At 39.2% G+C, this 25,999-nt stretch overlaps 2 protein-coding genes across 3 annotated transcripts in view; one reads left to right on the forward strand and one right to left on the reverse strand.

The window, feature by feature from the left end:
• Col4a6 (collagen type IV alpha 6 chain) overlaps positions 1–25,999 on the reverse strand; it is a 351,043-nt gene that overhangs the window by 130,716 nt on the left and 194,328 nt on the right. The gene's annotated exons all lie outside the window — the stretch shown is intronic.
• LOC103690888 (60S ribosomal protein L10a-like) lies at positions 5,059–5,941 on the forward strand. Its single transcript, XM_008773474.4, has one exon. The coding sequence runs from the start codon at positions 5,059–5,061 to the stop codon at positions 5,710–5,712; it is 654 nt and encodes a 217-aa protein (XP_008771696.1). The 3' UTR covers positions 5,713–5,941.

A 25,999-nucleotide genomic window follows, 5' to 3' on the forward strand; every position in this document is an offset into this window, starting at 1 on the left:
TGCTACTCCTACACACACTATGTATACTCCAGGCCAAGTAGAGTTTTGCTATTTGATGACAACTGGGAATCACTGTCAATTCTTAAAGATGGAAAAATTACATGACTGCTTTTCTCAAAGGGGATTTAATGCCAAAAATGATCTGTATGCTTTTAGTTGATTAAACTGGCAAGAATTTGTAGAACATTTAACTTGATTGGTATACTACATGGCAGGTACTTCCTTGTTTAATAAATAGTATATGTGCAAATATCTATATCTATATCTGTATCTCTCTCTCTCTCTCTCTCTCTCTCTCTCTCTCTCTCTCTCTATATATATATATATATATATATATATATATATATATATCCATCCTTGGAGGTAGGCAGTATTTTAGGTAGAACTCAGTTCATGGGTTCTCTCTCATGCCCTTCTTTATCCAGTCTCTGATGCTAATATCTACCATCTTTTGAGAGACCTTTACCATAACATTCAATTTAGACATTACAACAATCCTGTGATATGTGTGCTACTATTGTCTTTATTTCTCAGGCAAGAAAATTGAGGCTTATTGTTTTTAGAACCAGGGGTGTGCCCCTCCAAGGACACAGTGTTTTCTTTCTTTTTTTTTTTTTTTTTGGAGCTGTGGACCGAATCCAGGGCCTTGGGCTTGCTAGACAAGCGCTCTACCACTGAGCTAAATCCCCAACCCCGGCTTATTGTTTTTAAATGACCAATGTTACATAATTATATAGTTATATAATTAGCATGGGATAGTCACACCAAAATTTAAAATTTAAATTCAAACTATCTACCTAAAAAATCCACTATGATACACACAAGTGTGTGTGTATGTTTAAATGAACATTTCCTACTTGGGATGACAATGCTCCCTCCAAGAGACAAAGACCATGTAATAAATATACCCTAACCTTATTTTGAGTTGCTGGTCAGGATTGTCCACGAGACTCCTAAAACTTTGCCTTTGGCCACACTTCCAGAAGTGGAAGGTAAGTATATATTTCTAAAGAAACAGGGCCCAAAGACCCATGAGCTGGAACTGATCTGAATGTCTCATCCATGACAAGCAGCTTTCATAGTACCAGAAGGCATTACACACGTTTCGAAAAGAGAGAAGCAACCAAAAGTCCACTTAAGCTATGATTTTTTTGAACCGCAACAATGGTTAGCATGGCATGATGACCTTAACTATGTAGTTATGGCACCTATACTTTGATGGTGACCAACACCAACAGCTTTATAAGGACTTAAGACATGATGAACACCAGGAAAAATCATGTCTGGTACTGGAAACCTAGCCAACTACTCAGAGCTACTAAAGTCACGGATTTTTGAGAAGAATCTACAACCACCCCTTTACTAACCAAGAATAATCCCTAATTACATTCTAAACACCGTCCTTATACTTACAGATGAATGTATTCCTCACGACATGTCCAGAAAAGATTCTTACAGATGGAGATCACTACAGAAAACCCGAACTCAAAATGCAGAGTTGCAGAGAGCAGTCCCAATGGATCTACAAAGTTAAACTTGCACCTACCGCTCAGAGAACATTGCAAAGGGGAGGGCAAAAGATTGTAAGGGCCAGAGGAACAGGGAGTTAGTTATGAGATTGTATTTTCTAGTAATGTAGGAAGCAACATCCATAAGGTCTCACCAACATGACTATCTATGCATGAGCTACATAAGGACAACAACAATAGACATTTGGATCGGGGCAAAGATCCAGGAGGTCTCAATTCAATAATAAGAACTATAGACAACGAAGAAGTGCTGAGAGTGACAAAAATAGTCTTCTTTAGGACAGAGCAAACCAACTAGTTATCCAATACCACATGGTCAGCCCTCAAAATACATATACAAGTAACATTATAAAGACTAAGTAGGTTGTATTTATGAATCTATGTGTATATACATATATGTATATACCAACAATTAATGAAAAGGAAGGCCATAAATTATAAAGAAAACAAGAAGTATTATATGGGAGAGCTTGAAAGAAGGAAAGGAGAAACATTATAATTATCATATAAAAAGTAAAAGAAATAATTTTTAAAATGAATAAAAATAAAATGAAATAAAAGTGGCTATGTGAACACAATAATAATGTGTATACATTTTTGTATGACTATGCAAATTCATTTCGCCATCTCAAATTTATTTTTGTCAGGGGATCTATGTGTTATATGAACTGATATGGGCCAGATATGTGTGGTTGTGAGGAGTAATTAGAACAACAACAACAACTACTACTACTACTATTACTACTACTACTACTACTACTACTACTACTACTACTACTACAAAATCCATTAATATCTTCAGGGACAAAGAAAAAGAGGTCAAGAAGTCAACACAGACACACAAAAAACTCTTCTTTTGTATCATTATTAACAAGAGTAAGAATGGTCCATGGCACAAATGAGAGACAAAAGAAGTTTTAAAAAAAAGAGTTGCATGAGTTTAGGGAGCAGAGACATCTATCTGCCTTTTATGCTCAGCTCTATCACCCAAATGCTACTGGAATCTGTCAAGCTGTTTAAACCCTGTAAATTATAGTTTAAACCTCTATAAAATGGGGTTTTAAATAAGTCACTACACTTAAAGGCTGCTATGAAAAGTAAAATTAAATAAAGTGTTGTTGTATTCTGGATCTACTGGGTTGTGGTAGGCATACAGTCTTATGAACATACTAAACCTCACCAAACGGAATGCCTTTAAAAGGTAAACTCTATAATCTGAACCTTCCATCTCATTAGAAATTACAGGAGATTATATACCTAGTACAACACCTGACAGCGTCAAAACTTTATTAATACACGGTAACAAAATTACTAAATTCTTGTTATATGTTATATTTATCCTTGAATGATGAAAGAGATAGCAAAAATCATCTCTAGTATTTAGACAAGATTTGGTCTCAATAAACACTTCAATCAAGAGGACGACATGAAGGTGTGGGATAGAGCACTTTCCCAGCATACCCCTAAGGCCCTGTATCTCATCCCTAATAAGGAAGCTGGGAAGTGGTGGGAAGAGAGAGTGCTATCTATCTATCTATCTATCTATCTATCTATCTATCTATCTATCTATCATTTGGAAGGCTTAAATACAAGGCTGTGGCTCCTTCAGAGTTAAGAACATGTAACAATTAAGTTAATATTTAAAACAACTTTGAGTTGCTTGGCAAGTTCAAACTTCAAGGAAGGAAAAATGCCATTTTGAAAAAATATTAACAGAAGTGTGGACATTCTTGAGAACTCAGAGAACTCTCTGTACACATTCCTAACCCAAGAGGAAATTGCCTAGTGCCATCTGTGCCCTTTGGGCACAGGGAACAAGGCATAGTCAGTGGCAGGACCCTTCAGCTTTCTGCCTGGGCCAAGAGCTGAAAACCAGTAACCAGGAGGGCCTACACACCTGAGAGCAGAGGTAAGACCAACTTTTCTGCTCCAAGTGACCTGCCAGTTGGACTCAGGACACACAAAGGCTGTAGCACTCTGGGAAAGGGCACATCTGGTTTCTGGCTTTGCCTGGAACTAAACTGAACTGACCTAAAAGCTACCTGCACCCAAATCCCATGGGGGAAAGAGCTGGACACTCAGAAGTGAGGACACTCCTGTGAACTCAGAGGAGACTACTCTCTGCCCACATTCCCCACTAAAGAGGAAAACTCCTAGTGTCATCTGTGCCCTCTGTGACCTAGAAGAAGTAGGGGCAAAACCCTTCTGGTTGCTGCTCTCGCTGAGAGCTGAAAGCCAGCTGCCAGGAGCAACTACATGCCTGAGAGCAGAAAACTCTGTTCCCATAACTGGCGGAAAGAAAACAGGAAAACGGGTCTATAGCAGTGCTGACACACAGGCCAACAGGAAGGTCAAGCCACCATCAGAAACAGCAAGACAAGCTAACACCAGAGACAACATGATGGTGAGAGGCAAGTGCAGGAACCCAAGCAACAGAAACCAAGACTACTTGACATCAAGAGAGCAAGATCCCTCACCAAAGCAAACACTGGATATCCAAACACACTGGAAAAGCAAGATTTAGATTTAAAATCATATTTCATCATGATGATGGAGGACTTTCAGAAGGTCATAAATAACTCCCTTAAGAAAATACAGGACAGCACAAGTAAACAAGTAGAAGCCCTTAAAGAGGAAACAAAAAAAATCCTTTAAAGAACTACAGGAAAACACAACCAAACAGAAAAAGGAAATGAGCAGAACCGTCCAGGAGTTAAAAATGGAAATAGAAAAAATAAAGAAAGCAAAAGGGAGACAACTCTGGAGATAGAAAACCTAGGGAAGAGATCAGGAGTCGTAGATGGGAGAATCACCAACAGAATACAAGAGATAGGAGAGAGAATCTCAGGAGCAGAAGATTCTGTAGAAATCATCGACACAACTGTCAAAGATAATGTAAAACGGAAAAAGCTACTGGCCCAAAACATACAGGAAGGAAATCCAGGACACAACCAGAAGATCAAACCTAAGGATAATAGGTATAGAAGAGAGTAAAGACTCCCAACTCAAAGGACCAGTAAATAGCTTCAACAAAATCATAGAAGAAAACTTCCCTAACCTAAAGAAAGAGATGCCCATAAACATACAAGAAGCCTACACAACTCCAAATAGATTGGACCAGAAAAGAAACTCCTCCTGTCACATAATAGTCAAAACACCAAATGCACAAAACAAAGAAAGAATATGAAAAGCAGTAAGGGAAAAAGGTCAAGCAACATATAAAGGCAGACCTATCAGAATTATACCAGACTTCTCACCAGAGACTATGAAAGCCAGAAGATCCTGGACAGATGTCATACAGACCCAAGAGAACACAAATGCCAGCCCAGGTTACCGTATCCAGCAAAACTGTCAATTAACATTAAGGGAGAAACCAAGATATTCTGTGACAAAACCAAATTTACACAATATCTTTCTACAAATCCATCCCTACAAAGGATAATAGATGGAAAAGCCCAACACAAGGAGGGAAACTACACCCTAGATAAAGAAAGAAAGAACTTCTATTCTGGTTCCTGCAGCAGCAGCCATGAGCAGCAAAGTTTCACGAGACACCCTCTACAAGGCAGTGCAGGAAGTCCTGTATGGGAACCGGTGTAAGCGCTGCAAGTTTCTGGATATGGTGGAGCTGCAGATCAGCCTAAAGAACTACCACCCTCAGAAGGACAAACGCTTCTCAGGTACCATCAGGCTTAAGTCCACCCCTTGCTCCAAGTTCTCTGTGTGTGTCCTGGGGGACCAGCAGCACTGTGATGAAGCCAAGGCCGTGGATATCCCCGCCATGGACATTGAAGCACTCAAGAAGCTTAACAAGAACAAGAAGTTGGTCAAAAAGCTGGCCAAGAAGTATGATGTCTTTTTGGCCTCTGAGTCTCTGATCAAGCAAATCCCACGTATTCTGGGCCCAGGCCTAAACAAGGTGGGTAAGTTCCCCTCCCTGTTGACACACAATGAAAACATGGTGGCCAAAGTGGATAAGGTGAAATCCACAATCAAGTTCCAGATGAAGAAGGTGTTGCGTCTGGCTGTTGCTGTCGGTCACGTGAACATGACCAATGGCGAGCTAGTCTACAACATCCACCTGGCTGTCAACTTCTTGGTGTCCTTGCTCAAGAAAAACTGGCAGAACCTCCAGGCTCTGTACATCAAGAGCCCCAGAGTCTGTATTAGGATGCTCCAATAAACCTCGGTGCTGCCAAAAAGAAAGACAGAAAGAAAGAAAGAAAGAAAGAAAGAAAGAAAGAAAGAAAGAAAGAAAGAGAGAAAGAAAGAAAGAAAGAAAGAGAGAGAGAGAGAAAGAAAGAAAGAGAGAAAGAAAGAAAGAAAGAGAGAGAGAGGGAAAGAAAGAAAGAAAGAAAGAAAGAAAGGAAGAAAGATCCTTTGCAATAAAACAAAAAGAAGAGAAGCACACAAACATCCTCCCACGTCTAAATACAAAAATAACAGGAAGCAAGAATCACTATTCCTTAATATCTTTCAATATCAATGGACTCAACTCCCCAATAAAAAGATACAGATTAATAGACTGGATATGAAAAGAGGATCCAGCATTCTGCTGCCTACAGGAAACACACCTCAGAGACAAAGACAGACACTACCTCAGAGTAAAAGGCTGGAACACTGCTTTCCAAGCAAATGGTCCGAAGAAGCAATCTGGAGTAGACATTTGAATGTTGAATAAAATTGACTTACAACCAAAAGTCATCATGAAAGATAAGGAAGGACACTTCATATTAATCAAAGGAAAAATCCATCAAGATGAACTCTCAATCACAAAATATCTATGATCCAAATACAAGGGCACCTACATACAAAAAAAGAAACCTTACTAAAGCTCAAAGCACACACTGCACCTCACACAATAAGAGTAGGAGATTTCAACACCCCACTCTCATCAATGGACAGATAATAGAAACAGAAATTAGACAGAGACACAGAGAGACTAACAGAAATTATGAATCAAATGGATTTAACAGATATTTATAGAACATACTATCCTAAAACAAAAGGATATACCTTCTTCTCACCACCTCATTGTACCATCTCCAAAATTGTCCATATAATCAGTTACAAAACAGGCCTCCACAGATACAGAAAGATAGACATAATTCCATACATCCTATCAGACCACCACAGACTAAGGTTGGTCTTCAATGACAACAATAATGACAGAAAGCCCACATATACGTGGAAATTGAACAATGCTCTACTCAATGATAACCTGGTCAAGGAAGAAATAAAGAAAGAAATTAAAGACTTTTTAGAATTTAATGAAAATGAAGGTACAACATACCCAAACTTATGGGACACAATGAAAGGTGTGCTAAGAGGAAAACTCATAGCGCTGAGTGCCTGCAGAAAGAAACAGGAAAGAGCATATGTCAGCAGCTTGACAGCACACCTAAAAGCTCTAGAACAAAAAGAAGCAAATACACCCAGGAGGAGTAGAAGGCAGGAAATAATCAAACTCAGAGCAGAAATCAACCAAGTAGAAACAAAAAGGACTATACAAAGGATTAACAGAACTGAAGGTGGTTCTTTGAGAAAATCAACAAGATAGATAAACCCTTAGCCAGACTAACCAGAGGGCACAGAGAGTGTGTCCAAATTAACAAAATCAGAAATGAAAAGGGAGACAAAACAACATAATCTGAGGAAAATGAAAAAAAATCATCAGATCCTACTACAAAAGCCTATATTCAATAGAATTTGAAAATCTGGAGGAAATGGACATTTTTCTAGGCAAATACCAGGTATCAAAGTTAAATCAGGAACAGGTAAACCATCTAAACAACCCTATAACTCGTAAAGAAATAAAAGCAGTCATTAAAAGTCTCCCAACCAAAAAGAGCCCAGGTCCAGACGGGTTTAGTGCAGAATTCTATGAGACCTTCTGATAGACCTCATACAAATAGTGTTCAAACTATTCCATAAAATTGAAAGAGATGGAGCACTACCAAACTCCTACAAAGCCACAATTACTCTTATACCTAAACCATACAAAAACCCAATAAATAAAGAGAACTTCAGACCAATTTCTCTTATGAACATCGACGCAAAAATACTCAATAAAATTCTTGCAAACCGAATCCAAGAACACCTCAAAACGATCATTCATCATGATCAAGTAGGCTTCATCCCAGGTATGCAGGTATGGTTCAATAAATAGAAATCCATCAACGTAATCCACTGTGTAAACAAACTCAAAGATAAAAACCATATGATCATTTCATTAGATGCTGAGAAAACTTTTGACGATATTCAACAGTCCTTCATGATAAAAGTCCTGGAAAGAACAGGAATTCAAGGACCATACCTAAACATAGTAAAATCCATATACAGCAAACCAGTAGCTAACACTAGACTAAATGGAGAGAAACTTGAAGCAATCCCACTAAAGTCAGGGACTAGACAAGGCTGCACACTCTCCCTACTTATTCAATATAGTTCTTGATGTCCTAGCTAGAGAAATCAGACAACAAAAGGTGGTCAAAGGGATACAAATTGGAAAAGAAGAGGTCAAAATATCACTATTTGCAGATGATTTGATAGTATACTTAGGTGACCCCAAAAATTCCACCAGAGAACTACTAAGCCTGATAAACAACTTCAGCAAAGTGTTGGGGTATAAAATTAACTCAAATAAATCAGTAGCCTTCATCTACACAACAAATAAACAGGCTGAGAAAGAAATTGGGGAAACAACACCCTTCATTATAGTCCCAAATAATATAAAATACCTCGGTGTGACTTTAACCAAGCAAGTGAAAGATCTATATGACAAGAACTTCAAGTCTCTGAAGAAAGAAATTGAAGAAGACCTCAGAAGATGGAAAGATATCCCATGCTCATGGATTGGCAGGATTAAAATAGGAAAACGGCAATTTTATCCTAAGCAATCTACAGACTCATGTGCAATCCTCATCAAAATTCCAATTCAATTCTTTATAGAGTTAAAAAAACAATTTGCAAATTCACTGGAAATAACAAAAAATCCAGGATTGTGAAAACTATCCTCAACAATAAAAGGACTTCTGGGGGAATCATCATCCCTGACTTCAAGCAGTATTACAGAGCAATAGTGATAAAAACTGTATGGTATTGGTATAGTGACATGCAGATAGATCAGTGGAATAGAATTGAAGACCCAGAAATGAACCCACACACCTATGGTCACTTGACTTTTGACAAAGGAGCCAAAACCGTCCAATGGAAAAAAGATAGCGTTTTCAGCAAATGGTGCTGGTTCAACTGGAGGTCAGCATGTAGAAGAATGCAAATCGATCAATTCTTATCACACTGTACGAAGCTTAAGTTCAACTGGATTAAGGACCTCCACATCAAACCAGATACACTCAAACTAATAGAAGAAAAAGTGGGGAAGAGTCTTGAACACATGGCCACTGGGGAATATTTCCTTAACAGAACACCAATGGCTCATCCTCTAAGATCAAGAATCGACAAATGGGACCTCATAAAACTGCAAAGCTTCTGTAAGACAAAGGACACTGTGGTTAGCATAAAACGACAACCAACTGATTAGGAAACTATCTTTATCAATCTTACATCCAATAAGGGCTAAAATATACAAAGAACTCAAGAAGTTAGACTCCAGAGAGACAAATAACCCTATTAAAAATGGGGTTCAGAGCTAAACAAAATATTCACAGCTGAGGAATATCGAATGGCTGAGAAGCCCCTAAGGAAATGTTCAACATCCTTAGTCATCAGGGAAATGCAAATCAAAACATTCCTGAGATTCCACCTCACACCAGTCAGAATGACTAAGATAAAAACTCAGGTGACAGCAGATGCTGGTGAGGATGTGGAGAAAGAGGAACATTCCTCCATTTTTGCTGGGATTGCAAACTGGTACAACCTCTCTGGAAGTCAGTCTGGATGTTCCTCAGAACATTGGACATTGAGCTACCTGAGGACCCAGCTATACCTCTCTTGAGCATATACCCAAAGATGCTCCAACATACAACAAAGACACATGCTCCACTATGTTCATAGCAGCCTTATTTATAATAGCCAGAAGCTGGAAAGAACCCAGATGCCCTTCAACAGAGGAATGGATACAGAAAATTGGTACATTTACACAATGGAGTACTACTCAGCTATCAAAAAAATCAGTTAATGAAATTTATACGCAAATGAATGGAACTAGGAGATATCCTGAGTGAGGTAACCCAATCACAGAAAAACCCACATGATATTCACTAACTTATAAGTGGATATTAGCCCAAATGCTCGAATTATCCAAGATGCACAGAACACGTGAAACTCAGGAATGATGATGAAATTGCAGATGCTTCACTCCTTCTTTAAAAGGGGAACAAGAATACCCTTGGGAGGGGATAGGGAGGCAAAGTTTAGAGCATAGACTGAAGGAAGGGTCATCCAGATCCTGCCCCACATGTGGTATATATATATATATATATATATATATATATATATATATATATATATATATATATATATATATATATAATCTCCACCAAAAGTAGATAAGATGGATGAAGCTAAGAAGTGCATGCTGATAGGAACCAGATATAGATTTCTCATGAGAGACACAGCCAGAGCATGTTAAATACAGAGGCAAATGCTAGCAGCAAACCACTGAACTGAGAATGGCACCCCGGTTGGAGGAATTAGAGAAAGAACTGAAAGAGCTGAAGGGGCTTGTGACCCCATAAGAACAACAATGTCAACCAATCAGAGCTTCCAGGGACTAAACTACCACCCAAAGCCTATACATGGACTGACCCTGGTCTCCAACTGCATATGTAGCAGTGAATAGCCTTGTTGGGACACCAGTGGGAGGGGAAGTCCTTGTTTTGTCGAGGTTGGACCCCCAGTGTAGGGTATTGTTGGGGTGGGTAATGGGCTGTGGATGGGGAGGCTAACACCCGTATAGAAGGGGAGGTGGAGGGGTTAGGGGGCTGATGGACAGGAAACAGGGAAAGGGAATAACATTTGAAATGTAAATAAGAAATACCCAATTTAATAAAAATGGGAAAAAAAGAAAAAAATTTCTGAGAAAGCAAAGAGAGAAAGGACTTTAGGGACCAGTGAAAGACTATCAAATGGTCTATTAATGGATGTATCTTTGGGATTTTAAGAAAAATGAAAAATAAAAAGAAATTAAAAAAAAGAGGTGAAGGGGCTTGTAACCACATAAGAACAATAATGCCAAACCAACCAGAGCTCCCATGGACCAAACCACTACTCAAAGACAATGCATGGACTGACCCAGGTCTCCAAGTGCATATGTAGCAGAGGATGGCCTTGTTGGGCACCAATTGAAGACGAAGCCCTTGGTCCTGCCAAGGTTGGACTGCCAATGTAAGGGAATGTTGGTGTGGGGGAGAAGTGGTAGTGGATCGGGAGGGGAACACTCATAGAAGAAGGGGGATGTGTTAGGGGGCTTATGTCCGGAAACTGGGAAAGGTATTAACATTTGAAATGTAAATAAAAATATCCAATAAAATTAAGAAAGAAAGAAAGGAAGGAAGGAAGGAAGGAAGGAAGAAAGAAAGAAAGAAAGAAAGAAAGAAAGAAAGAAAGAAAGACTAATACTAAAAATCCTCTCTACCTCCACCCCTAGTGAGAGAAATAGAAGCTAGGACCTAGCATATGCTATAAAAGTACTCTACCACTGAGTTTTGCCAGCTGCCCTAATCAGTATTCCTTTCAAAGTGAATAGTGTGGATTTGTGGGTTTATTTCCTCCACTTTAGTTGTTCATGTAAGACAGATTACAGTTTTTTTCTTCACTAGGTCAGGAACCATCTAAGAATGTACAAGTAGGCTGGGCCACCTGGAAAGCCAGTTATTTACTACATATCAGACGTATAACAAGCAAGCACGGATCTACAGTTTGGACGGCCATGGACTAGAATCATATGGGTTTTATTTAATAAAATTTCAAAGACAAAGTGCAACTTGTCAAATTTTTGTACATGAGTGGTGAGAAGAAAAGGGAGAGGCAATAATGTAATGCCATAGTTGACAGTAGTTAATGGCTTGAAGTATTATAAAAACTAGCTATTTTGTTCTTGGTGGTAAAAGAAACTTGGAACAAGATCCTATTTAGTAATCACTCCATTCTCACTCAAAACACTGACAAATATGTTATTAGATCACCAACACCAAGTAGATATTTTTAATATTCATAAGTTTTCTAGTCAAATTTGACTTCTGTACTTTTTCTAATGTGTATCACCCAAAGTACCATATATAAATTCCATTAGCAAGTTTATAAAGATGTCCATAGTAACTGATAAATATACAAAGTTGCTCTAAGTTCAAGATAAATAAAAATATAGTTAATCCAGTACTATAAAAGTGAATTGATGATGTCAAATACAATAGATAAGCATGATTCTTGTCAACATCTGGCTATCATCCAATTTCTCCTCTAAACCCAGGGGGGCAGGTATAGGCATGATTAATAGGTAGGAATGACTACTCCCTCCATTTTATGGTTCCATTTTTTTCTTAATGAAAAAGGGAGTTCAAATAGCTGGTGTGTAACTCCCTTCTAGTACCCTGTTCCCATGAGCCTCCAGCCATCTGCACCCTAGCTAAGGTTTCCATTATAAGCTTTTTTTTCTAAGGCATTCCTCCAATCTCCTTTTCTCATGCCTTTTTCAGCTACTCCTGTCCACAGAAAATTATATATATATATATATATATATATATATATATATATCTCCATACATATATATCCTTACATATATCCTTTATTAGGTAAAACTCTACATAAGAAGGTTCAGAGCAAAATACATATTAATCCTCTTTCAAAGAACTTAGAAGCCAGCAAAGAAGACTAATAATAGCATGAGGAACATTGACAATGATGATTATGGTATGATCGTGATGATGGCTATTTATTGATAGTTTAATGTGTGCTAAGCACCTTCTACACACCATTTCATTTAATTTGCATTCTAAATATTAACTTATTAATTCCTTCCACCAACAAACCAGGCCAAACTCTTCTCTTATTTAAGCAAAAGAGGTGAGAAACTTGGTCCATAAAGGTAGGAGGAGATCAAAGGAATCTTGAAAGTTAAGCCAAAATGTTTTTTGTTTGTTTCCTGTTTGTTCTAAGAGAAAGAAAAACAACAAAACAACAACAAATTTTTGTTAGATTTATTTATTTTATTTTATGTGTCTAAATGTTTTGCCTGGGTGTCTGGTACCTGCGGAGGTCAGAATAGCACATCAGATCAAAAGAGGACATCAAATCCTATGGAACTGGAGCTACGGATGACTGCATCATAATATAGGTGCGCCATATAGGTGGTTTCTCTGTAAGAGCAGCATGTGCTCTTAACCATTAAGCCATCAGTCTAGCTCCAAAAAGACTTTTCTAATTAAGCAAATTGAAAAAAGAACTAGAAAGTCTAAGCCCTACCTCAAAGGACTGATGACATTTAAAACAAGGGAATGGTTAAAGGGAGAATATGAAAAGTGGAGATTTTGATTATGAAGAACCCCTCCAAGGAGCTATGCAGGAGAGAGTTGGAAGTATGTAATAGCACTAATACCCAATATCTAATTGAAAAGATTTTTCTTTACATGGATTAGCATATGTAATGATCAAAGCAGTCCCTTGAGGGTCCTAGTATTTCCAAGTCACAAATGGAGGAGCTGAAGTGTAGAATATTTAGGACACATGTCTAGTTCAGAGAGTCTTAGCCTTACCACTAGTAAATGGCAGGGCTGGGACAATCCTGTGTTGTGTGACTGTGCATTGTAAAGGGTTTGGCAGCCTTCATGTACTCTAGCAGCTAGATGCTTCACTACTTATGACAACCAGAAATATATCTAGATATTGATAAATGTTTGCTGGGGCATTTCTTCTTGTTGAGAACTACTGAGATCCCACCTAGTAAATAGTAGAGGCAGGATTTAAAAGGTTGATTTACCTGACTCCAACAAAGTCTATATGCTCACAACTACCATCCTCAATTTGACTCCCATGAAGATTTCCCTACCATGATTTAGGTACCTCTGAGTCCCAGGAAAATGTAAATGATATCTGGCCAGTAGAATTGAATACATGCTACACTTACAGATTCATTTATTTGCTCTTTAATATAAATTCCTCTTTTCTTGCCGAGATTTGAATAATTGTCCTTCTCTCCCCTGCCCATGTTTCCTTCCTCTTTCTTTCTTTCTTTCTTTCTTTCTTTCTTTCTTTCTTTCTTTCTTTCTTTCTTTCTTTCTTTCTTTCTTTCTCTCTCTCTCTCTTTCTTTCTTTCTCTCTCCTTTTATTTTTTCTCTCTCTCACTCACACGTGGGTCACACTTTCATCTGGTCATCTTAATGAAGGAAAGGGGTTTTTAAACATTCTTCAGAGTTTAAATTTCATTTCCACTGTGGGCCTTGGTCTCCCCACATAAGATGCCAAGTTTAGACTATATTATCCCCAAGGTGGCCTTCTGCCTTGACATCTGTCCTGTTTGTTTAAATGCCCTGTTTGTTTTCATGAGGTAAACATTTCAGGGAGGGAACAAGGGATGTTGGAGAACTTCCAATTTGGAAACTGGTGCCAAGTTCTCAGGCTGAGTTTGTTTTGTGTGATATTTCTTCTAAACTGTTTTTTTCCACTGCTAAGGACCCAGGGCCACTCTGGTTTGGGCTGCGGGTTGGCAAGTTAGGGCAGTAGGTTTACTATGTTAGTGGTTCAGGACCACCCTGTTGAGATCAGCTGTCAGAGCTCCTTATCTCAGAAGGTTGCCACTGACCTGAGAGGAGATCTGAAATCCCTAATGGGCCGGCAGACAGCATTGTGATGTTAGCTTCTGGTTGGACCAGCAGTGGTTTAGTGGGGGTAGGGAGTCTGCCAAGTGAGGGTTTATTTGGATGTTGTGACTATTATATGTGGATTTCAGGGTCGGTTCAGATTCTTGTCATGAATCTTGCAGACTTCATGGAGGCAGTGATGGAGCAAATCCAATTATATATGCCTGGGGCTTGCTGTTAGGTTGTAAACAGGGGAGGAAAAGATCTAGCTCCTTACCCTTATAGGAGTAGAGCTGAGAAGACACTCCTGTTACTGGAGCTCAATGTTCTTTAAATTTTATTTAAAGCATGAAACTCAGGAAGAAGTTAAATTATTTTTATGGACAAGTAACTGGAGCCACAGCTCTTGCCATTTTGATAATAAATTTTACTAAGTTACTCAACTTCCTGTCACATGCTTTGAAAAGCAGCCTGTGTTAGGCACTTTGAGCCTCTGTGAGCTTTCCTGCTGCTGAGCCTCCATCTGCTTTTTCCTTAGCTCTTTTTGGTACCTCTGTGGCTTGGAAGAGTAATATTAGTATCTATGTGGCTAGACAGGTTTGGGAACATATTTTAGTTCACGAAGTGCCTAAATAGCTTTTTAAGAACAACAAATGTTGCTTGCCATATGCATGGCTTTTACTCTGGATGCTTGGTTAATAATTCTTCAATTGTGTTGCAAAGACTATGTTTAACTTTTGGCTTCCTCCCTTCATTGAGCTTTATGGAATTTAAGGCTCCATTCTTGCAGCAAAGAGGCCCTGTCTGGTGAGCCTGTTTCAACCTGTGTCTTCTTTTTGTTTGCTTTCATTTTGTCTCTCTCTGGGGAAACCTGGCTCCTGAACCCTGGTTACCTCTCACTCCACTCCGTGCTCCATAGCATGTTTCTCTATAGCTCCCTTATTTGCTCATAACTTTATTGGCATTTGTCCCAGCAACATGGGGAAGGGACAGAAATCATTGACTCATGTCAGCTCCGTGAGGTAACCCAACTAAAGCAGTGGAATGCCAATTTACTATGATTACTTGAACGAGTAAAAACATGCACAGGGACAGAAACCATTATTTCCTTGATACAAACGATAGTAAATCATATACATTAATCTTGTAGGGTGAAGGAATGAGCATTTCTCTTGCTTGTTTCAAAAGTAAAATAGTATGTGCCTGCTGTGGTCGCAAGACCACATTAGTGTCACATGGGGACTAATGTACTTAGCTGATATTTTTTCCCACTGAACCAAACATTAAAATCTGTTTCATATGAAAAGAAGCCCCCAAGACGTTCCAAACTCTGTTTTTCATTCAATGACTCCATAACAAAATCCATTGAATAGGAAATAGATGACCTTGGAGAAACGATTGAGTTGATCTTTTTCCCTGGATACCACAGAAAATCTTTGGGAGGTTAAAATGTTCCACAGAGAAAAGCCACCTCCCAGTCCACCTCAGTGATGTGGATTCCACTTGGCTTGAAGATAGATGCTTTTGAATGGGATCAGTGGGAACTATGTAATGTTTTGAAGGGGTTAGAAGAATGTAAGGGGAAAAACCTAGCACTCTTTCAGAGTGTTCAAAGAGTAACAACAAGATACATTCATCTAGATAGAAGCCAAGCACCACCAAATCACTGGTTCAGGTGATTGTATATGTGTGTGCTATAAGGTGGACTCATTCAGAGAAATCTAGCATCTCGAACCCTCAGTTTCTCTACACTGGAGGTTTTGGACATGCCACCCAACAAACCAGGAGCCTGGTATTTGTCCTTTATGTCTTTCATTTCAATCTACCCTATTTCCCTCCCACTAAATTAACCTTCCTAAAGAGTTTCTTAACCATACCATATTATACTATATCATACCATACAAATCTCTCTGCTTTAGGGGGGGTCTTGTGTTCTGTGCTTTAAGACTTCTAACCATCTACATTTCCAGGTAGGTAAGCACTCCATGGTCTCTTCAGCCAGGAAAAGCCTGGTGCTTATAATTTATTTTCACTGCCTACAATGTCTGCACCAATATTTAGTTCCCTGAACACTTTCATAAATGTTTGTCTAGTGGGCTTGAACCACAGTTATGCAATGAGAAAAATGAAATAGAGAATCTAGCTTATGATATCCACCTCTGTAAATTTTTTAAGTGGAAGCGGTTATTAAATAATTGGACAGGTGCCACATTTGTTAAAATAAAAGTCCCTTTGAAAAGATGGCAGTGAATCCAATTTCTGCAAAGTAATGCACATTTTCTCATTGACTTTTACTAGTTTGCAAGAGAGATGCTGTGCAATTAATTTTGTTGAACATTCTTGGAAGACTTCCACTAATACATGATCCCCCTCTGAAATAGATATCAAATAACGTCTCTGACACATATTCAGTAATTTCATCCCCATACTCTTAAGTCTATTTCAGTGAATTCCATAGAGTGAATGGCCTACAAAAAGGGAAAGACCTGCTTGGAGCTGTAAGACATGGGTATGATATGATCCTTGCCCAAACTTATCACCACAAAGGAAAACCAGGCTTGCCTGAAGCATTAAGTTCATTGAGTAGGAAACAGATGACCTTTAATAGACAGAAGTATTAGGAAAAAAATTTAAATGCAGAAAATTATATGATGCTGTCCTAGTGGTATGAGTTATTACTTGCTGGGTCAGGAAAAGAAAGGCAATTGAGTGGTTAGTACCTGGTCTGTGCCTAAGCATATTTTCTTCACTCCAAATAGTCTTCCCTTCACAAGTAGTCCAAGTACTGTGGATGAGGCAGGAAGTTGAGGTATTTATTGGCATGGGTTTAAGAACCATTTAACATAGTAGGGCGAACAAGTAGCATGGGACAGTCTCCATCTCCCCTCTGCTCTGCTCCATCTATCCCTCCTTCATTTCTATTCAAAGATGGCAGCCCTCCCATGGATTTCAATCAAAAATGGCATATCAAGTTACAGTAGGACTAGGCACCTCCTCTCACGGCAACCCAGTATGAGGAAAAGGATCCCAAAGGCCAGCAAAAGAGTCAGAGACAGCCCCTGCTTTCAGTGTTAGGAGTCCCACCACAAGGGTAAGCTACACAACTGTAACATATATACAGAGAGCATAGTCAGTCCCATGCAGGGTCCTTGGTTGGCAGTTCAGTCTCTGTGAGTCTGAGACCAGGTTAGTTGATTCTGTGGGTTGTCTTGTGGTATCCCTGACCCCTCTGCATCCTAAAATCCTTTCTCTCTGTCTTCTGCAGGATTCTTCAAGCTCCACCTAATGTTTAACTGTGGGTCTCAGCATCTGTTTCCATCAGCTGCTGGCTAAAGCCTCTCTGAAGACAATTAGGATTCTGTCATCTTAAAAAGAACTTCTACTATCTCATTTCAACTTCTGAGATCTTCCCTGTGTTGCTTTATGTGATGTTGTTGGGTGAGGCTTCAAGGTAGGCTACATTACTGTTCTGTATGGAAAGCACAAACAATCTGGTGATAGCTAATTTTCTCTTACACATAGTTCTTTTGCTTGCTTACTGCCTCTTACATAGTTTAAGTATGGTCTCTGCCACAGCTTCTCAAATGGTGGGTTGTGACTGAATGTGGAGATTGGGAAAATTTGACAATAGTAAAAAAGGTTTATGGGTTCATAGAGACCAAAAATATTTAATTCAGAATCAAATCCATAATGAATCTGAGATGTTACTAGAAGCACTCCCCTCATGGATCATACAACTTCACTGTAGTCTTGGTTCTGAACACATAATGCTTGCACTAGGTCTTGAACATGCCACACGGTGCCAATAGATGCTGTACAAATCACCTCAGCCCGAGGCCAAGACTACTATATGTTATGAATTGCAGTTTTCATATACATACAAAGTTGTTTGTTCTTATAAAATGGTTTAATTATAAGAAACAAAGACTTTAAATATTTTGCCATCATTCTTCAGCATGTCTCCCTGGATTTGTTGTAGCAGAATGTCTGATTTTAGAACTGATGCTTAAGTTACTGACTTTAGTTTCATAAAGGGTTATTAATTGAATTTTGGCATAGAATTAGGATATTACTTCCAAGAATCTTTGAAATGGCTGTACACACACATTTCATTGTACTATTTATGTGAAATGACCTTTCTCAGTATCAACAGTTATAAGATTAAAATATCTATCAACTCTGAAAAAAAAAGTCGAAGATGCTGTATAGATCATTGCCTGTCTGATTACTATAACAAAATAGCTAACAACAACAGTTTAGGGAAGAGTTTAGTTTGGCTTACAGTTACAAGGGTACAGTCTCTCATGGTAGCGAGGGTGTGGTGGCAAGGACAATAGGTGGGTAGTCACATTGTTTCCACAGTCAGGAAATTGGTCAATGACTCTTGATACTCAGATTGCTCTCCTCTCTTTATTCTACCTGTCAGGTAGGCTGGGTCTTCCCATCACCCTTCAACTAGATGGTCCCTCACAAATATTCCCAGAGATAAACCATCATATCCTATATCCTGCAGCACCAAATATGTAGCAAAGATTTGTTTTTTATGCAAAAATAAACAGGAAAACCCATGTAATTATTATTGCAAAGTTGCTTTGATCTTTAATAGTGAAAAAATATCAATAAGGAATTGCCTTAAGGTAAGAGTCTTCATGATTGTCATATATCATATACTATACACTATATATTATGTCATATATTATATATTCTGTATTATGTATTTGACTGGGTTACTTAAAATTTTCTCTGGCAAAAGGGGACATGAGTAGAAACCAGCCAGTTTAAGCCTGAAGTCTCTAAAGCCCTTTAACTAAGCAGCTCCTTCAGCTAATGAAAAATAACTTTGGAGTTGGTGTGTAGTGTCATAGCATAGTGCTTATCTGGCATACATAAACCTCTAGCTAGGCTCAGTGCTTAGCATTGAAGGCATGCTTCTTTGATGCATGTATGTTTCATAATAAAATGTTAGTAATTATATAAACCATATATCTGTTCTACACTCTTTACATGCACATGGTATACACACATAGAAGATGAAACAGCATGTTAGATGCCTTGGATAGTGAAGTGGACATTTCTGGTTTCTTTGGAGACCCATTTGTGTCACGTGATGTTCTTGTGGAAGGTGACTTGTGAGAAGATATTTTGCTGAAGCAGAAACCTGAGAGGGCATGTGATGTTTTGCTGAAGTGGACCCTTGAGAAGGCACATGATGTTTGGAAAGAGTATAAACGGGACCCCACAAATAGTGAGAAGTCACTCTTGCAATGCTTCGCTTCTTTGCCAACTGTGCAAAGCTTCACTGGTCTTGCTTCTTTGCTGGTCTTCATGACTTAGGGAGAAAGGTACCAAAGAAATTCTCGTGGTATTCTGGCTGATACTTGCTGCTTCCATTGACTCATGTGGATTTGGCAAAGCCTTGCCTATTCTGCTGGATTGAGTCACTGCTACTGATTCACGTTTGGTGTTTGCTATTGGACTGGACTGCTGGTATCCCAATGACAAAGAGTGGAATTGTCCTAAAGAACTACTTCTAAACAGTTCCAAGAACCCCTTTTCCTAAGAACCTTCTTAACCCAACCCTAAATAAAGTAGGTTTAGAAAAATCTAAGCCTACAGGGTCGTGTTCTAGTTAATATTTCTATTGCTGTGCTGAAACACCAGGACCAAAAGCAAATTGGGGAGGAAAGTGCTTATTTGGCTCACATTTCCATGTCACTGTTTAGCATCAGAGGTAATCAGGACAGTGCTGCAACCTGGAGGCAAGAGTTGATGCAGAGGTCATGGAAGGTACTGCTTATGGGCTTGCTCCTTATGGCCTACTTAGCTGTCTTGTGTACAGAAGTTAGGACCACCAGCCCAGTAATGGCTCTATTCTCAGTTGACTGGGTCCTTACACAGCAGTCACTAATTAAGAAAATGCCCTACAGGTGTTTGCCTGCAGCCTTATCTTGTGGAGGCATTTTCTAAATTGGGGTTCCCTCCTCTCTGATGACTCCAGCTAGTGTCAAGGTAATATAAAATTAGCTAGGACAGGTAGTATTTTCTTCCCTTCCTCCATTCCTTCTTTTCTTCCTTGGCTCTGAATCAAACTTGAGGCCTCAGCATGCTAGCCTGCATCCACTCCTTTTCAACCACATAGCCCTAGTATTAGAATCTTAGTATCATTCTAGACTTTTTTTTACCATAATCTTAATATAATATTTTTGAGCACTCAGTAGATTATCTTCTATTCCCTACCTCCAATTCCAAATTTTGTAGACCATTGATCTAGACTTTGAGATTTAGTATCTTTGGAGAAGTGGGGTGCTTTTGTAAAGTGCATTTCAAGGACTCTTTCCTAATATCCTGATGATGAAATGTTTATGCTTCTTTGATGACAAAGAATAATGAGATCGTGGTGCAGACTGGTGACCTAGGAAGCAACGTCATGAAATTGAAAAAAAGAAGAGGAAGGTGTGTGAGGAGACCATAATGGGGAGAATGGGAAAGAGAGTTGGAGAGTTAGAAAACCTAAAGCCAGACTGAGGGAGGTCTGGAGAGGGATAGGAAGAAAATAGGGACTAGTCAGAAAGGAGAAAAAAGGCAGAAGTGGGGGAAAGTAACTGGCAAAGGACAAAGAATGCAAATGCTAAGATGAAAGGATTATGTCACAGATTGATTACAGACGCTCACCTACGGTTTGATATCTGTTGTCTCTGGCATATGGACCAGTAGAATCAGTGAAATGAAAACTGCGTGGTCTCTAAAGACACAAGCCTTGTGTCTACAACTCCTCAGATAAGTAGGCTGACCCTAGTCCTTCTCATCAGAGTTGGAAATGTATTCAAACATTGCAAGGATAGGGTTGAGCTGAAGTAAGAGTAAACTTCAAAGCTAAAACTGTAGACAGAATGATTCCTGAGCAAGGCAGGAGAAACTGTATATAGTTCTGGTAAATAGAAATCCCTGTGGCTATCTTTAAATCACTCAACTTCAGTGTTAAGAGCCCCTAGTAGGAGCAGGGAAGAATCAGTGGTTGAGGTAGGGCAGTTGTAGGCATAATTCAATGATAGAAGGCATTGCCTTGTATATTTGGAGCCTTGGATTTGAACTGTAGTACCCAAAACAAACAAACAAACAAACAAACAAACAAACAAACCCACAACTGCCTGTGACTTAAGACTGAGGCAGCTTCTTAAAGCTACCCAAAAGTCAAAACACTATCAAACATTGCTCTTCTTTTTTTTTTTTCAGACAGAAAGCAGATTACTTTATTTGAAGCAGGAAACTAGTCTTCGAGTATAATATGAATGTTCTAAGCCCATGAATATAAACAAGCATACAATTTCACTTTAAACGTGCTGTAGAAACCAAAGAAATTCACTTATATTTCAATATTTCTCTTTTGTAGTATTCCTGAACTTATCTTAATTTTTTCTGAGAATTTCGTAATTAGTACTGCAGCTACAGTACACCAACCCTTCTCTCTACCCTTTCTAGAGCCTGGATGCCTTCTTCCACTTTCATGATTTCTTCTTTGTTTATTATTGTTAGAAATATACACATGTGTCTATGAATATCCAATCTGTATTTATTTATATGCTAATATATATAAATAATCTACTGAATTTATTTAGCTTTTTTTTTCTTTGTATCATTCTCTTTATTTGGTTGATTTCAATCCTGAGTTTAACTGTTTCCTGCCTTCTACTACTCTTGGGTGAGTTTGCTTCTTTTTGTTTTAGAGCTCTCAGTGTTGTTGAGTTGCTAAGATAAGATCTCTCCAGTTTCTTTACAAGGGCACTTAGTGCTATGAATTTTCCTCTTAGCACTGGTTTCATTGTGTCCCATAAATTTGGGTATGATATGTCAACAGTTTCATTAAATTCCAGGAAGTCTTTAATTTCTTTCTTTGCTTCTTCTCTGACCAAATTATCATTGAGTAGAGACTTGTTCCATTTCCACATGCATGTGGGCTTCATGTTGTTTTTGCTGTTATTGAAGACAAGTCTTAGGCCATGGTGGTCTGACAGGGTGCATGGCATTATTTCAATCTTCTTGTATTAGTTGAGAGTTGTTTTGGGACCAACTACATGGTGAGTTTTGGAGAAGGTACCATGAAGTGCTGAGAAGAAGGTGTATTCTTTTGTTTTAGGGTGAAATGTTCTGTAGATATCCATTTTATTCATAACTTCTATTAGTTTCACTGTGTCTTTGTTTAGTTTCTGTTTCAATGACCTGTCCATTGGTAAGAGTGGGGTGCTGAAGTCTCCCACTACTATTGTGCATGGTTCAATGTGTGCTTTGAGCTTTAGTAAAGTTTCTCTTATGAGTGTAGGTGTCCTTGCATTTGGCGGATAAATGTTCAGAATTGAGACTTTTCTTGGTGGATTTTCCCTTTGATGAATATGAAGTGTCCTTCCTCATCAAACTTGATAAGTTTTGATTGAAAGTCTATTTTACTGGATATTAGGATGGCAACTCCAGCTTGTTTCTTAGGACCGTTTGCTTGGTATTCCTTTTTCCATCCCTTACGCTGAGATAGTGTCTGTCTTTGTTATTGAAGTGAGTTTCTGGTACAGAGCAAAATGCTGGATCTTGTTGGCATGTTCAGTCTGTTAGCTTTTGTCTTTTTTTTTCATTTTTAAAAAATGTTTTCTTACGTTTATCACAAAATAATCGATATGACCTTTATAAAAATGATTTCTTTTTCAGATTTTACATGCACTTTTTCTTGAACTGCATCATCTGTTGCATCACCTAGAAATGGAGTTACAGACGGCACGAGCGGCCTTGTGGGTGCTGGGAATCGGAAGAGCAGCCAGTCCCCTAAACCTAGGCGCTACCTCTCTAGACTCCATCTCTGAAATAGGATGTTCTTTTTTTTTTCAGTTACTACTGTACTTTATTGTGTTCAACCAAATCACCATGTTACAAAAATAGCAAGCTGCCATAATAAAAAATAAGGCTCCTCTATCCAGCACCAGATAGCATCATTTTACTTTCAAGCCTAGAAATTGCACACTTGTATATAAACCAACCGAAGATGAGGATTGAGAGTTCATCTTGGTGGATTTTTCCTTTGATGAATATGAAGTGTCCTTCTTTATCTTTTTTGATGACTTTTAATTGAAAATTGATTTTATTTGATATTAGAATGGCTACTCCAGCTTGCTTCTTCTGACCATTTGCTTGGAAAGTTTTTTTCCAGCCTTTCACTCTGAGGTAGTGTATGTCTTTGTCTCTGAGGTGTGTTTCCTGTAGGCAGCAGAATGCAGGGTCCTCATTGCGTATCCAGTTTGTTAATCTATGTCTTTTTATTGGGGAGTTGAGGCCATTGATATTGAGAGATATTAAGGAATAGTGATTATTGCTTCCCTTTATATTCATATTTGGATGTGAGGTTATGTTTGTGTGCTTTCATTCTCTTTGTTTTGTTGCCAAGACGATTAGTTTCTTGCTTCTTCTAGGGTATAGCTTGCCTCCTTATGTTGGGCTTTACCCTTTATTATCCTTTGTAGTGCTGGATTTGTAGAAAGATATTGTGTATATTTGGCTTTGTCATGGAATATCTTGGTTTCTCCATCTATGTTAATTGAGAGTTTTGCAGGATACAGTAACCTGGGCTGGCATTTGTGTTCTCTTAGGGTCTGTATGACATCTGTCCAGGATCTTCTGGCCTTCATAGTTTCTGGCGAAAAGTCTGGTGTGATTCTGATAGGTCTGCCTTTATATGTTACTTGACCTTTTTCCCTTACTGCTTTTAATATTCTTTCTTTATTTTGTGCGTTTGGTGTTTTGACTATTATGTGATGGGAGGTGTTTCTTTTCTGGTCCAATCTATTTGGAGTTCTGTAGGCTTCTTGTATGCCTATGGGTATCTCTTTTTTTAGGTTAGGGAAGTTTTCTTCTATGATTTTGTTGAAGATATTTACTGGTCCTTTGAGCTGGGAGTCTTCACTCTCTTCTATACCTATTATCCTTAGGTTTGATCTTCTCATTGAGTCCTGGATTTCCTGTATGTTTTGGACCAGTAGCTTTTTCTGCTTTACATTATCTTTGACAGTTGAGTCAATGATTTCTATGGAATCTTCTGCTCCCGAGATTCTCTCTTCCATCTCTTGTATTCTGTTGGCGAGATACACCAGAAGAGCACATCAGATCTTTTTACAGATGGTTGTGAGCCACCATGTGGTTGCTGGGAATTGAACTCAGGACCTCTGGAAGAGTAGTCGGGTGCTCTTAACCACTGAGCCATCTCTCCAGCCCGTGAAGCTTGTATCTACAGCTCCTTGTCTTTTCTTTTGATTTTCTATGTCCAGGGTTGTTTCCATGTGTTCTTTCTTGATTGCTTCTATTTCCATTTTTAATTCCTTCACCTGTTTGATTGTGTTTTCCTGGAATTCTTTCAGGGATTTTTGTGTCTCCTCTCTATGGGTTTCTACTTGTTTCTTTATGTTTTCCTGGAATTCTTTCAGGCATTTTTGCGATTCCTCTCTGTAGGCTTCTACTTGTTCTCTAAGGGAGTTCTCCACGTCTTTCTTGAAGTCCTCCAGCATCATGATCAAATACGATTTTGAAACTAGATCTTGCTTTTCTGGTGTGTTTGGATATTCCATGTTTATTTTGGTGGGAGAATTGGGCTCCGATGATGCCATGTAGTCTTGGTTTCTGTTGCTTGGGTTCCTGCGCTTGCCTCTCGCCATCAGATTATCTCTAGTGTTACTTTGTTCTGCTATCTCTGACAGTGGCTAGACTGTCCTATAAGCCTGTGTGTCAGGAGTGCTGTAGACCTGTTTTCCTGTTTTCTTTCAGCCAGTTATGGGGACAGAGTGTTCTGCTTTTGGGCGTGTAGTTTTTCCTATCTACAGGTCTTCAGCTGTTCCTGTGGGCCTGTGTCTTGAGTTCACCAGGCAGGTTTCTTGCAGGGGAAAAGTTGGTCCTACCTGTGGTTCCAAGGCTCAAGTTTGCTCGTGGGGTAGTGCCTAAGTCCTCTCCGCGGCGGCAGCAACCGGGAAGATCTGCGCCGCTCTTTCCAGGAGCCTCTGTGCACCAGGGTTCCAGATGGCGTTTGGTGTTCTCCTCTGGCGTTTGGATGTGCGCAGAGTGCAGTCTCTTCTGGCCTCCCAGGCACGCCCGCCTCTCTGAAGGTTCAGCTCTCCCTCCCACGGGATTTGGGTGCAGAGAACTGTTTATCCAGTCTGTTTCCTTCAGGTTCTGGCGGTGTCTCAGGCGCAGGGGTCCTGCCGCTCCTGGGCCCTCCCCTACGGGAACCCAGAGGCCTTATACAGTTGCCTCTTGGGCCAGGGATGTGGGCAGGGGTGGGCAGTGTTGGTGGTCTCCTCCGCTCTGCAGCCTCAGGAGTGCCCAGCTGACCAGGCGGTGAGGTCTCTCTCCCACCAACATTGCTCTTCTTATCTCAACGAAATACTAGAAAGCACTATAAGACATTCTAGGCAAACAGGACTTCAGAGCCCTGTAACAGGGTGTCTAAGTTAGATCATTTAGAGATGGTAGGTCCTTAGAGATCCATCCCACAATCCATTGTTTTATTTTTACTTATAAGTATACTGAATACCTCAGAGAAGAAACCAGTAGTTGGCTTAGACTACCTAAGACTCTAGAGAGCCAAAGCAATCTTCTTGTCTTTACAACTACATATTTACCTATCATCCAGCTACATGACTTTTTTAGTAGGAGTCTCCATTCCAGTAAGAAAAATAAACTCCATGT

The sequence above is a fragment of the Rattus norvegicus genome, chromosome X (assembly GCF_036323735.1).
Source record: "Rattus norvegicus strain BN/NHsdMcwi chromosome X, GRCr8, whole genome shotgun sequence".
Lineage (NCBI taxonomy): Eukaryota > Metazoa > Chordata > Mammalia > Rodentia > Muridae > Rattus > Rattus norvegicus.